General features: G+C 54.9%; 2 protein-coding genes across 4 annotated transcripts in view; one reads left to right on the forward strand and one right to left on the reverse strand.

The window, feature by feature from the left end:
• The window catches only part of TANC2 (tetratricopeptide repeat, ankyrin repeat and coiled-coil containing 2), a 163,881-nt gene extending 155,605 nt beyond the window's left edge, over positions 1–8,276 (forward strand). Inside the window, exon 29 of the mRNA XM_053965105.1 lies at positions 639–8,276. Coding sequence (XP_053821080.1) covers positions 639–2,652 — 2,014 coding nt within the window. The 3' untranslated portion in view covers positions 2,653–8,276. The remainder of the gene's footprint in view (positions 1–638) is intronic.
• Positions 8,277–8,656: 380 nt separating this feature from the next.
• On the reverse strand, positions 8,657–12,809 carry LOC128800218 (transmembrane ascorbate-dependent reductase CYB561). 3 transcript variants are annotated; one of them, XM_053965266.1, is made up of 7 exons: positions 12,745–12,809; positions 11,625–11,704; positions 10,708–10,915; positions 10,453–10,551; positions 10,275–10,378; positions 10,034–10,191; positions 8,657–9,430 (listed from the first exon to the last, which is right to left on the reverse strand). In XM_053965266.1, exons 3-7 carry the CDS (start codon positions 10,907–10,909, stop codon positions 9,232–9,234), a joined length of 762 nt encoding a protein of 253 aa, XP_053821241.1. In that variant the 5' UTR covers positions 10,910–10,915; positions 11,625–11,704; positions 12,745–12,809; the 3' UTR covers positions 8,657–9,231. The 3 variants fall into 3 exon arrangements, with proteins under 3 accessions (XP_053821241.1, XP_053821242.1, XP_053821240.1); XM_053965267.1 differs by lacking the exon at positions 11,625–11,704 and having other exon boundaries at positions 12,745–12,793; XM_053965265.1 differs by lacking the exon at positions 12,745–12,809 and having other exon boundaries at positions 11,625–11,737.

Below are 12,809 nucleotides of genomic sequence, written 5' to 3' on the forward strand. Positions count from 1 at the left end.
CCCTGTTACACCTCTTAGGCTGGCCTTCCACTCACAAAGGCTTCCCTGGGCTCACAGCCTCTGGCACATTGCTTGATTGCTTCATTCCAAAGAAGTTAGCCAAATCCAGTGCAAAATTGGAGAGACAAGCCTTGCCCAGAGCACTGACCTGTGGGAGCCCCTGAACTCTGGAGCCAGGCCTGCCGCTGTGTGGTCTTGGCATCTGGCAGGAGTTAAATTTTCACTGGCATAAGTGGTTGTAGCTCTGTCAGAGCTTGTTTACAGCAGTTGGTGAGCTTGCAGTGATCAATGTGTTGGTGTCCCCTTCGCTAAAACAGAGGTGAAGCTCATGGTGATGCTAGGGGGAGTAATTAATTAGCCCCTAACATAACCTGCAGAGGCAGGCGTGTTTGCTGGTCTGGGTTGTGCCATCTAAGGACTGTGTTCCCTTCTTCTCCAGAATTTTCCCTCTGTTTGGATAACATAAGTCCAAGGGAGGCCCATAGGCAGCGTGTGAGAGGTGCAGCAAGCAGTAGCAATCACAGCTCTCTCCCTCAGTAACATGCACAAGCCACTTTTTTCCCCTGGGATCCCTGAAAACAGCTCCATCCAAATCCAAAGCACTTTTCAGTTCTCATTTCTGTTCCTTTGTCAAGCAGGCAGTTTTCAGCAGCCCTGGAGGACCTGAACGAGGCCATCAAGCTGTGCCCTAACAACCGTGAGATCCAGCGGCTGCTGATGCGAGTGGAGGAGGAGTGCAGGCAGGTGCAGCAGCAGCAGCAGCAGCAGCAACAGCAGCAGCAGCAGCAGCAGCAGCAGCAGCAGCAGCAGCAGCAGCAGCAGCAGCCATCACCTCCACTCCCAGTGGAGCCAGAACCCGAAGCCCAGCATGAAGAGCTGTATTCTGTGCAAGATATCTTTGAGGAGGAATACCTCGAGCAGGATGTAGAAAATATTTCCATTGGCTTACAGACGGAGTCCAGGCCAAACCAAGGGCTGCCCATCATCCAGAGCCCACCTCCATCTCCAGCTCACAGGGACTCAGCCTATATTTCCGGCTCACCTCTTGGCTCTCATCAGGTCTTTGATTTCAGGTCCAACAGCTCTGTGGGTTCACCGACCAGGCAGGGCTACCAGTCCACGTCTCCTGCTCTGTCTCCGACGCACCAAAACTCACATTACAGACCCAGCCCTCCACACACGTCCCCAGCTCACCAAGGCTCCACTTACCGCTTCAGCCCCCCTCCCGTGGGAAGCCAAGGGAAGGAGTACCAGAGCCCACCGCCGTCTCCCCTTCGCAGGGGCCCCCAGTACCGCGCCAGTCCCCCCGCAGAGAGCATGAGCGTCTATCGCTCGCAGTCCGGCTCCCCGGTCCGCTACCAGCAGGAGCCCAGCGCCGTCTCCCAGCTCCCCGGCAGACCCAAGTCTCCGCTATCCAAGATGACGCAGAGATCCTTCCAGATGCCCCAGCTCCCCGTGGCCGTGCCCCAGCCGGGGCTGAGGCTGCAGCCAGCCAAGGCGCAGATCGTGAGGAGCAATCAGCCCAGCTCTGCCATCCATTCCAGTACTGTCATCCCAACTGGTGCGTACAGCCAGGTCGCCCACTCCATGGCCAGCAAGTACCAGTCGTCATCGGGGGACATGGGGGTCAGCCAGAGCAGGCTGGTCTACCAGGGCTCCATTGGGGGCATCGTGGGCGACAGCAGGCCCGTGCAGCATGTGCAGGCAAGTCTCAGCGCTGGAGCCATCTGTCAGCACGGAGGGCTGGCCAAAGAAGACCTTCCACAGAGACCATCCTCAGCTTACAGAGGGGGGATGAGATACAGCCAGACACCTCAGATTGGGCGAAGCCAGTCCGCCTCCTACTATCCGGTGTGCCATTCCAAACTTGACCTGGAGCGTTCTCCCCTCCCTGCCAACCAGCTGGGCTCTCCAGATGTGTCTCACCTCATAAGAAGGCCCATCTCAGTCAATCCCAGCGAGATCAAGCCTCACCCACCGACTCCAAGGCCTCTACTCCACTCTCAGAGCGTTGGCCTCCGCTTTTCCCCTTCCAGCAATAGCATCTCCTCCACCTCCAACCTGACTCCCAACTTTCGCCCCTCTGCTTCGATTCAGCAAATGGAGATTCCCCTCAAGCCAGCCTATGACAGATCCTGCGATGAGCTGTCTCCAGTCTCGCCCACGCAGGGGGGCTACCCCAGTGAGCCGGCCCGTTCCCGGACCACGCCGTTCATGGGAATCATAGATAAAACTGCTCGGACTCAGCAGTACCCCCATCTCCATCAGCAGAACCGGACCTGGGCTGTGTCGTCAGTGGACACTGTCATTAGTCCTACATCTCCTGGCAATCTGCCCCAGCCGGAATCCTTTAGCCCGCCCTCTTCAATCAGCAACATTGCCTTTTATAACAAAACCAACAATGCACAGAATGGCCATTTGCTAGAGGAAGACTATTACAGCCCCCATGGGATGCTGGCCAATGGGTCCCGGGGAGACCTCCTGGAGAGAGTCACCCAAGCCTCCTCGTACCCCGACGTCAAGGTGGCAAGGACGCTGCCCGTGGCGCAGGCCTACCAGGATAACCTGTACAGGCAGCTCTCCAGGGACTCCAGGCAAGGGCAGACATCCCCAATCAAACCAAAGAGACCATTTGTGGAGTCTAATGTGTAAAAGACACTTGTTGGAGTGAGACCCTCATGTTTTCAGCACACACTTCCAAGCTTGATTTCCATGCATACTATTATAATTATTATTATTACTATTATTATTTTCATTTCTCTTTGATAGCTACATGATCAAGTTTCTCCGGTACTTTATGTGGTGGTCAGACAGCCATGCACGTGCTCCAGCCCTTTTGTTCCCCAGCTGACTGTGAAGCCAACATCAGCCGAGCCAGTATCATTTGCCCAATTCCAGCAAAGTTCCAACCAGGATATCTTAGTCCATGGTGTGGGGTGGTCCAGAGATATCCCTACGCAGCAGGAGGTAACCAGCTCTTTTTCAAGCAACAATTGCCTTGGTTCTAAATTGGTTTCTTTTGTCTCAATGATCTCTTACTCAACTCTGATGGGAATTCCTAGGGAATTCCACAGGAGCCTTTCCCAAGGCTGCGTCCGCAGGTCCCCGTGCCAGCCAGGTTGTTTGGCTCTTTGCTCCAAAGAGCAGATTACCCTCAGTGATGTGATTTAACACCAGTAGCTATGCACAGCACCCACAATATCTGCTGGTTTACAGCTCTTTCCTTCCTTACTTAACTTGTCACTGGCCAGAATGGGTGGGGATCACACAGCACTTTGCCTCTTCCCAAGTACCTACCAGGTGCCCTCACACTGATTTCTTTGCTCTGGGGCATTTTACAAGCATTGAGGGTGTAAGGTTGGCCCTTTGTTACGTGTTTTAATCAGGCAAGGGAATTGGCCAGGAACCTCTTGTGCATGAGCTGGGGTTGCACTTACTTCTTCACACTGTTGGTAGACTTCACCTCACCCACAGCATTTGCACGGGGCGAGTCAGTGTCGGGGACTTCATCTAGGGGGGATTTATCACTTGCAAGGAAGAGCAAAAATCTCACTTAGGAAATGGCATTCAAAGAGGAAAATTGCAATTCTTAATCTTTTTTGTTTTTACATTTTTTTTATGATGAGGATGCAGAACATGGCATGATGGTCCCAAAAGAGGAAGGGTCCTTCTGCAGTCCCAGCCCTGCAGCATCTCTTCTCTCTGGCTCAGTCCTGCCAGGGAGCAGGGGCTGTAGCAAGGGCTGTGCTCCTCTAAGATCCTCTGTTCCCAAAATCCTGGAATGGGACACCGTGTTCCATATCTGTACATGGTAGAGACCATGTGCTGCTTTTTGAGAAGCTGTAGTTCAGAGAGACCTATTTATAATTTATTTATGTTATCTATTTCAGGACATTTTCCAGTTCAGGTTGGTTTTTTTTCTATTATTTTCAGTTTTGTAATCAAATGCAAGTCACATCAAGACAACGTGAAAAGCAGGGGCCGGTTCCAAAATCCTTTTTATCGGATTTTCAATAATTTTTCAATTATTTGCTGAAAATTTCTTTTGAGGTGGGGGGGAAGAACTTCCTTTACCGATTCCTTTATTCCTGGTGGGTTTGTAATCTGCCTTTTCTGTTCTGAGGGTGAAGGGTGGGATGACGGGAGGGAGAGTGATAACGCTGTAGCTTGTTTTAAAGCAAACTAGTGCCTGTTGCCCAATGCCAAACCTCACTGAGATCAACTCCTGGGAGCGATTCAGTGCTGAGCAGGGGAGCAATACCTCCAAAGGGCTACTGTGAATTGATTGCAAGACTTTGAACCAAATCACAGGCTCCAACCTCCGCTGGTGTGAGTGAGCATATCCCAGCAACAATCACTGCAGCTGCACCCTTTCACACCAGCTCAGGACAGGGTCTTAAAGCAAACCCTGGCTTTGATGGGGCATTTTTTTCTTTTCCCCTGTGTGTGGCTCAGCACATCTCATTGCTGTTTCATTGCCTAACTTGCTCAGAGCAAGCTGGGACATGCACACCTTGGGCCAGGGGAGGCTTGTGTCTCATAGACACATGGAGAGCATTTGGAAGGGGGCGTTCCTCTATGAGTTTTGGCAATTTTGGGGTGCCCCAGGGACCATTTGGTCTTTGTCAAAGCCAGTATTTGGATTGAGGTTGGTGTTTTCTTCCTTGAGATGCAACCTAGTGCTGACTCTGTTTTATCCCAGGAGTCTGTAAGATGGGGGCCTGTCTGGGACCCCTTCGATGGGGTGGGTGCCCCGTGGGGACACCCAGCTCCGTGCATGGTTTCTCTCCTTGAAAATGGGCTGTGATGGTTTTCTTTCTTCCTCTCATTTCTGAAATAACATGCTCTGTACTGTAAGGAGTAACTGATTTCTCCTCTGCCTCCCACATGCCCATAGCTGGGAGATGTTTCCTGGGTCTGGAGCAGCATCAGTCACTTTGCTTAGTGCCTCCCGTCCTCCAGCTTTCTGCCTGAGTGAGTGGCTTCCTACCTGTAGTTGCTTCTTTGAAAGGAAAAAGTAACCCAGTTCAGCCCTGTCCCTGTTCTATCCGGCCACGCCAGCGGGGTGGTCCAGGGGCAGTGACAGGAGCACTGCCCACGCTTTGCTTTCACTGCTCACTGCCTTGTGCTCCCAGTCCTGTCCTTCACAACATCCCCCCACAGCACTCCTGTCTGTAACTTCCCACTTTCTGAAGATGCTTCAAGGGAAAAAGAAAACAGCTCACGCTTTTAACACAACCACAAAGCTGAAGAAGGCCTGAAACACTGCAGCATGCAGGTTTTTTTCCACGATTCCACGTGTTACATTTTCCACAGGATTCTTGCACTAATGGTTTTCCATCTGTTCTCTCTGTAAATGGGTGCACTTTACTGTTTGAATTTGTTACTATGATAAATACTGGATATTTAAGCGTGAGTAGTGTCTTCATTAGAAAAATAGCAAAACAGCTCATGTCTCTTAGTGTATTTTTCAAAAAAAAAGAAAAAAGAGAAAAGAAACGAAGCAATGAATCATAACATTTATAGCACAAGAACTGACTCCTGTATATAAGCATCAACAGATTGAGTAATTTTTGAATACAGAATTATTTGCAGTGGTTTTAAAGCACTTCCCTGGCAATTCTGCTTAGGAAAAGTTGAGGCAGGATGGCTGCTGTGGTCACCAGGTGGGTAAGAAGCACATTTCTTCCTGGAAAAGCTGTTCTTGCTCAGTCCCCTATGTCTTCAAAGTCATAATTTGGTCTTTGCATGAGGAGAAGCAGGGGTCATTCTGTGTTGTGCTGGCAAGGCCCCATTGTGCTTGGGGGAGCACAAGGTCAGGTCTCACCCTGAGGGCCCTTCATCCTCTACCCTTAGATCTGGGTCTGACAAGATCAGGCCACACTGTGGGATCACACTCCGTTTCAGACAGCTGTTCTGTACGTCTGTGCTATGTATTTAATTACTTTTTGAGTAATTAAGATGCAGGTCAATGCTGCCAGCTGGTGCCTTCATGCCCTCCTGACTGCAGTGGTACCGCTGGCAAAAGCCCCATCTTCTAGCAAGCAGGATTTTGGGTCCAGCAAGTAAAGCAGGTTCTTGATGAGATTGAAACTCCAGTTTTCATTCTTGGGGTACATGCTGAAGGCAGTGCCAGAAGTGATGCTGAAGCTGATCCCTTTCTTTAGCCAACCTTCCCACCAGGTGTCTCTCATCCTCACCTGTGGCTGCTCTGAGATGCAGGTGTGCCACTGCAGAGCTGGAATCTTCTCTCCCAGCATCAGGTGTGGGTGTCTGCCCCATCCCTCAGTGGGGCTTCAGTGGCTCTCGCTTTTCTCCCAGGTCAGGAGGATGCTGTGGTCCCAGGGGAGGGGACACCCACATGGTGGAGGGCTCTGCAGAGTCCCACCAGCCAGGCTGGGAGTGGCATCAGAGGGCTTTGGACAGAGTGGGCATTAAAGTGCTGAGGAAAAGGAGGGTTTTGCAAAGACAGATCCTTTGAAGGAGGTACGGCCTGAGCTGCCTTCTCTGTGTCACTGTTCAGGAGGACTGTGATGGTTCCAACAATCTGAGACATGTGTCTGTCCATCTGTCTGTCTGCTGTGGCACCAGTGCCCAGCTCAGTCTGTCTAAGCACTGAACTTTTTGGTTATTTTTCCTGAACCTGGCTGTGAAGAAAACCGGTGGCTGGTGTGAACGTGGCTGGTGTGAAGGTGTGAGCGTGCGTGTGCCAAACACCGGAGCCATGCTGGGACTAGGTCTGGAACCAGGGTGGGAAGCAAACTGGGAGCGGTTCAGTCTCCTTTACAAAGGTTGCTGTACATTCAGGGTTACCCAGGAGAAGTCTAGCTAAAACCGAAGTGCCAGCTCTGCCTTATCTAGAGAACCAAGCAAGCCAGCGTGCCTGCTCCTCCTCCGCCTTCCTCGCCTGCGGGGGTCCACAGCGCGCTGCCGCGAGCTCCCTGCTGGTTGTGCTTTGCTGTACTCTTGGGAATTCAAGGTAATTCTTCTACTGGTTTATCAGCATTTACCCAAGGGCTTAGGGAAAGAGCTGCTGTACCTGCTGGGACCTCTGCAAATCAAAGCCTTCACCCCATGCCGGCTGCACTTTGCAGGCTGGTGGAGGGTGTGTTGGACACAAAGCACAATGGTTGAAAGTGAATCTGCGTTTTTTTTTCAGCTTTATGTGAATAATTGCTGGATTTTCATTCAATCAAACTCTTTTTTCTAATATAAACCACTAAGGGCTCAATTCTTTAGCAAGATGCATTCGTGTCCAACTCTTGACTCTACAGCTGGATCTCGCCAAACTGGTACAGACCGACCCAAGAGGTCACAGCAAGCGCGGCCATCCCGGGGAAAGCCAACAGCCACCCAACCCACCAGCCGTGCCCTTCCTCCTGCTCCTTTTTAGCTGTCACGGTACTGGGGAGTCAGCAGCCGGCTCCCATCTGATGGGATCACATCCCGTGGTTGTGAAAGCAGAGAGCTGCTTTGCTAAAAGGCTTCGTCCCTTTGGGCGATGCTGCCCAGGGACGGCGGTGGGGAGGCCAGTCAGGGTTGGAATGGGTAGGTGGGGAAGCCTCGTGCCCATAGAGCTGGGTCCCCACAGGTCTGCCTCGCCGTGCACTGCTCAGCCAGCCGCTGAGAGCAGCACTGTGTGCTCCATAAAGTCCTTTGTGTTGCTACACTGATAATCCAGAGACTCGTGTGGACTCTGCCAGTACTGCCGGGCTCATCCCTGTCCAGCCTTTTCTTTGCCATAGTGTTGCATTCAGCGTTCCATCTCCTTTCTGTCTTCACATCCGAGAGGATCTGAGTTGGGTACAAACACGTCCACTACACCTGCCTTGTGCTTTGTACAGCTCCCTGGTTGCCATGCTCTGAGACACTTGCTGGGAAGATCTTTAAGACACTTAAATTTTCCTTTAGCTTTTCTATAATTCAGATGTAAAGGACTTTCTCTCTGTACAGTATATTATCCAATGCATGTTCTGTTCTCTCTGATATATTGAACACCACACAGTTGTGATATTGTGCAGTGGGAAGAGCAGCCCCTGCCAACAGCAGAGGCCTTCGCCTCTCATCTCTAAGGAAAGAAGAAAACATATTTTTTCCTTTGCTGTATTTGCTTGAGCAGAGTTTTCTTGTCTGTACATGTGAGCTGTGAGATAGATGTGAAAAGTTCAAAAGAATGCATTCCCCCCCCCCCCAATGTATACAGATTGTAATCTGTACAATGAAAACTGTATGTATGAAAAAAATGTACCTATTTATAAATGGTTAACACTTGGAAACGGTGTCTGGGCTGCTGTTTTTCCCACACTGGGGTCAGTGAAGGAGTGTTCTGATGCTTGGTGTGGAAATGATGGTGTGAGAGTTGGGTCTCACAGTCGCTGCCACCATGGGGTTGGGGACAGAGACCTGGGAGCCACCAGGAGTGGGAGGCAACAGAGGCAGCACTACTGCTGCCACCAGCAAAAGGCATATAATAATAGAGTGGATAATAATTATAACACCCAGTGCATGGCCAGACCCTGGAGATATCCCCATGGGGTCCCTCCCCAGCCCCTCAGGCAGTTCCTCTCCCAGCTGCCCTCGGCGTGTGGGAACTCGAGGATACCCCAAAACTGTGATCTGGGGGGGCAGAGTCAGGAGGAGGACAGGGTTAGTTGCAAACATTTTATTAGGTCAGGAGCATCCACTGAGCAAACACATCATGCGTGGGGAGAAAACACTTCAGACACCAAGCTGCTGAACCTGCACAGGCATAGGGTCACTCCGAACCCCCCGGGAGCCCTTTAGGGGAGCGTCCCCACCACGGGGCCGTGCTGGAGGGTGAGGGGCTGCCAGTGAGGGGGACATCCTGGTGGTGGCAAACATCCCCTCTGTCCATCAGCACTGAGAACAGCCCACAGTGCAGAAATCTCTGCTCCCACTCTGTCCCCAGAGCAGGGAAGAGGAAGAGCCCGGAGACCCCTCTCCTTCGTGCCCCTGCCCTGCCCACAGCACTGCCATTCCCACAGGGCTGGGACGGGTTCAGGGGTCACCAGGGCCTGCACTGGGCAGAGCTTAGGATGATTAAGGCCAAGCCAAGCTGAGTCCAGCAGGCAGCATTGCACCAAGCATGTCCTTCTCCAGCTGTCCTCGTCCCCCTGGGCTGGGCGGAGATGCAAACCACCAGGGACAGGGTGCACAGGAGCATTTCAGACATCACAAGGAGCCCATGCTGGAGACCAGGAGCTGCGGATGTCACTGGCTGCCACCACCAGGGCTCTCTCCCTCTGTCAGGGTCTTGAAGTCCATGGACAGGGCCAGCTCCTCTGCCAGTGGTGGGCGCTTCCACTCCTCCCGTGTCAGCACGTAGCCCACCACCAGCCCAAAGGCCACCAGCAGCACCCCCAGGGTGTTGGCCAGGATGCCCTCAGGCACAAAGTGGCTGTAGGAATCACTGCAGGGATAGAGAGGGATGCTCAAGCCTTACGGGATGGGTGACCTATCCCTATCCTGGCTGGGACCCCCTCCTCATGCCCATCTTCATCCTTCAGGCACACACCATGGGAAAGGTTCCTTCCCCAAATCAGAGCAAGAGAGGGGTGTTGGTGTTTTGCTCACTTTTGGGAGAGGTGCTTGGTGACAGCAGATTAAACTGGTGGCACAGCCTGTACTGGGGCTGTAGCCAGCCCAGTACCCTCCCTGCTGGAGGGAAGTGGCTCCTGGGGTGCCCCATAGCCCTGTCTCCACAGTGCTGGGGCTGGGGGTGACCCCAGTGTGCAGCAGTGTCCTCCAGCTGCAGGAGCAGAGGTCTCAGGGACATGAGTCCCTGAGTGGTCCTGCAAACACCTGGACGCAGGGAAGTGGCACTGGGCATTTTATCCACATTCCCAAGCAAAGCTGTTGTAGGATCCAGCCCCTTGTTAAACTTCATCTGGTAAGTGACTCGGCAGCAGCAGAAATAAAGACCTCGAGGGGAGATTTAAGAGCCACAGGGACAGGGGCATCCCTCTGCTGGAGGTCTGGGGGGCCACCCCCTCACCCCAGTTCGGTCACTCACCTGATTTTGAAGAGGAGCATCTCAGTAATTCCCAACAAGCAGGAAGCGATGGAGAGGATGAAGAGGGCGATGCCAAAGAAGATGTGCTGGGGCTTGTACCACCCTCTCAGCGAGAAGGAGGCACCGGGGAACAGAAAGAAACCACAGCCCAGGAACCACTGTGGGGACACGGGGATGTCACAGGCGCTGCAGAGTCCCTCCCCTGCCGGGGGGGGGGGTCCAGGGGCTTCCCACCCCTTACCTGCAGGAGGTAGAGCACGAAGGTGGCCATCCCACACCAGGAGTGCAGGCTGTACATGTCAGGGATGCCCTTCGTCCGGTGTGACTCGAAGACGGCGATGATGCCTGCGGAGAAGGGCCCGTCACCACCAGGGCTGCATCTGCCCCGTCCAGCCCGGCCACGGCGGCCCAGCACTCACCCACCAGGGCGATGGCCAGGGCCAGGCCGTGGAGCAACGCGTGCAGTGCCTTGGTGGAGCGCTTGGCTTCGTGCCTGAACACCCGGTACACCAGGAGAGCTGCACAGAGAAGGTACCTGAGCATCCACGGGGATCACCCAGCACTGCCCAGGGATGCTGCTGCTCCTTCCCTGTGCCTTTTGTCACCACTTTGTCCCCTTCATTCCCTGCCCGACCACAGCTGGGACAGGGCACGTGTCCCACCATTCTGCTCACCGTCACCTTGGAGGAACACCATGCCCAGCACCATGCAGAGGGGGTGGGCGTTGAACTGGAGGGGGCTGTGCCAGGCCACGCCGCCCCGGTAGCGGCCCAGCCAGGCACCTGTGGTGGCCAGGAGCGTCAGGCCCAGCAGCTGCGACACGGCCACGTACGCCGAGAGCCCGGTGGGGCTGGTGGGCGGCGGGGCCCCGTCCATGGCAGCCTGCAGGGGCAGAGAGGAGGGGACAGCGAAGCCACAGTGGCCCCAAGCGACAGCAGGTCCCTGCTGGCCGAACCTGGGGTGAGGTCCTGCTCCGAGCAGCGTCTGTCACCTCTGCTCCACCCTCACCTGCCACGGAGCCGGACGCTTCCTGGTCTCGCTGCGTCACCCGCACCTGGAGGTGGCTCCCAGGCGCCGCGGCACACCCATCCCCGTGCTTCTGCACCTCCTGCCTGCTCCTGGACTCCTGTCCAACCTTCCTGTCCCCGCCTGCCTGCTCCTGTCCTTCTTCCCAACCCTCCTTCCCCTGCCTATGCCCTGCCTGCCCCACTCCTGCTGCCCCAGCCCTCCTGCAACAAGCGTCCCTCCATCCATCCCCCTTCCATCCTTGTCCTTCTGTCCCTGCCTCCACCCTTTTCATCCCCATCCCTCCAGCGCTGTCCCTCAATCCCCATCCCTCTCACTCCATGCCCATCCCATGTCCCACATCCACCCCCTCCCCAGCCCACCCACTCCCAGACCCCCACAACAGCCCCCAAACCCTGAGAGGAAGGAAGTGCAAGGGTAAGCAAGGGATCCCCTCCGTGATAAAAGCAGTGGCCCTTGGGGACATGGGGCTGAGTGAACATCTGTGCTGGTGGGGGGCACAAACACATGGTGTCACCCAACCACAGCTACACCAGAGACCCTTCCCATGGCCCCCACAACTCACCTGTGCTATGCTTTGTTATCCCTCAATGGATCGGAGCCACCTCCACCACTGCCACAGCCACCTCTCCTCTTCCCTGGCACCTGGAGCCAGCAGGTCCTCGTCCCCAGGTGCAATGTCCCCCCTCTGCCCCGGCCCCTCTGCACTGCCTCTGGGGAGGAGCCCCCTGCCAGCTGTGGCAGACGGACCCACGGTGCTGCCAGGACTGGGGGAGCGTGGAGAGGGGAAATGCATTAAGGCCACGCACACACTTCATTCCCAGCCACCTTTATTGGATCAGCCGGATAAGTGGGTTAAGGGAATTGGTTTATCCCATTAAGTTGCACTGCAAAGGCTGCCTGTGTCCAGCCTCACTGCCTGGGGCCATGGGGCGCTCTGTGGGATGGGCAGGGGGACCAGGCTGGGGGGGAGCAGTGGGAGGCACCGGCTCCCCCCAGATCACAAGAGCCTCCCCCAAACTCTCATCACACCGAGGGGCTGCTGGCACATCTGGGCCTCGCAGATGGGGACCCATGCAGCCCTGTTCTGCCCTCCCACCAGAGGCAAACATCTGGCCCTGCTGGCAGTCACACAGGGCAAACACAGTCCCCGACAGCACTGAGGATGGAGGGAGAGGCAGTGAACACCCCCAAACACAGGGCCTGAGAGTGGGACACAGGGCGTGCCTGTGGGAGTGGGGTATTCTGAGCTGCCCACTAGCCACCACTGAGTGCTGGGAAAACTGGAGGCGACTGGGCCCCTTCCAGCACCTGCCTGCTCCCCTCCCAACCTCTGTCTCCCCTGCACCTCCAAGCACATCCACAGTTCCCCCTTCACAGGGGGCTCCTTATCCAGTGCTCCTTACTTTCCGTGGGCTGTTTTCTCCGGGTAATCTGGTAAACCCCCGTGCCCTGGGAGGGGAGATGCACATTCCACAGCCCGGCAGCCCCTCACTGTGGCCTCTGGCTGGGACTCTCCAAAATGCCAGGGGAGGGTCTCAGGGACTGTGTCTGCTCTCGATGGGGGCTCTATGCTCATGCAGGGGAGGGGATTCTCTCCTGCTCACAGCTGAGAAAGGCCTGAGGGACATACTGGGGGGGTTGAAGGCAGATACCCACATAGCTCCCGTGTCCCCCAGCCCTACCTGTGGGTGCCGGGTGGTGCTGCCTGTGCCGGGCCCAGCGGTGACAGTGTCTGAGCAGGGACAGG

This window comes from Vidua chalybeata, chromosome 26 (genome assembly GCF_026979565.1).
Source record: "Vidua chalybeata isolate OUT-0048 chromosome 26, bVidCha1 merged haplotype, whole genome shotgun sequence".
Lineage (NCBI taxonomy): Eukaryota > Metazoa > Chordata > Aves > Passeriformes > Viduidae > Vidua > Vidua chalybeata.

What these genes read in the sequence shown, in the direction of transcription:
- LOC128800218 (XM_053965266.1), bottom strand. Translation starts at nt 10,909, where the DNA reads ATGGACGGGGCCCCGCCGCCCACCAGCCCCACCGGGCTCTCGGCGTAC. An exon ending in TCGTGCTCTACCTCCTGCAG is followed by an intron (nt 10,192 to 10,274) that starts GTAAGGGGTGGG and finishes GTGTCCCCACAG; the next exon opens with TGGTTCCTGGGCTGTGGTTT. An exon ending in ATGCTCCTCTTCAAAATCAG is followed by an intron (nt 9,431 to 10,033) that starts GTGAGTGACCGA and finishes CTATCCCTGCAG; the next exon opens with TGATTCCTACAGCCACTTTG.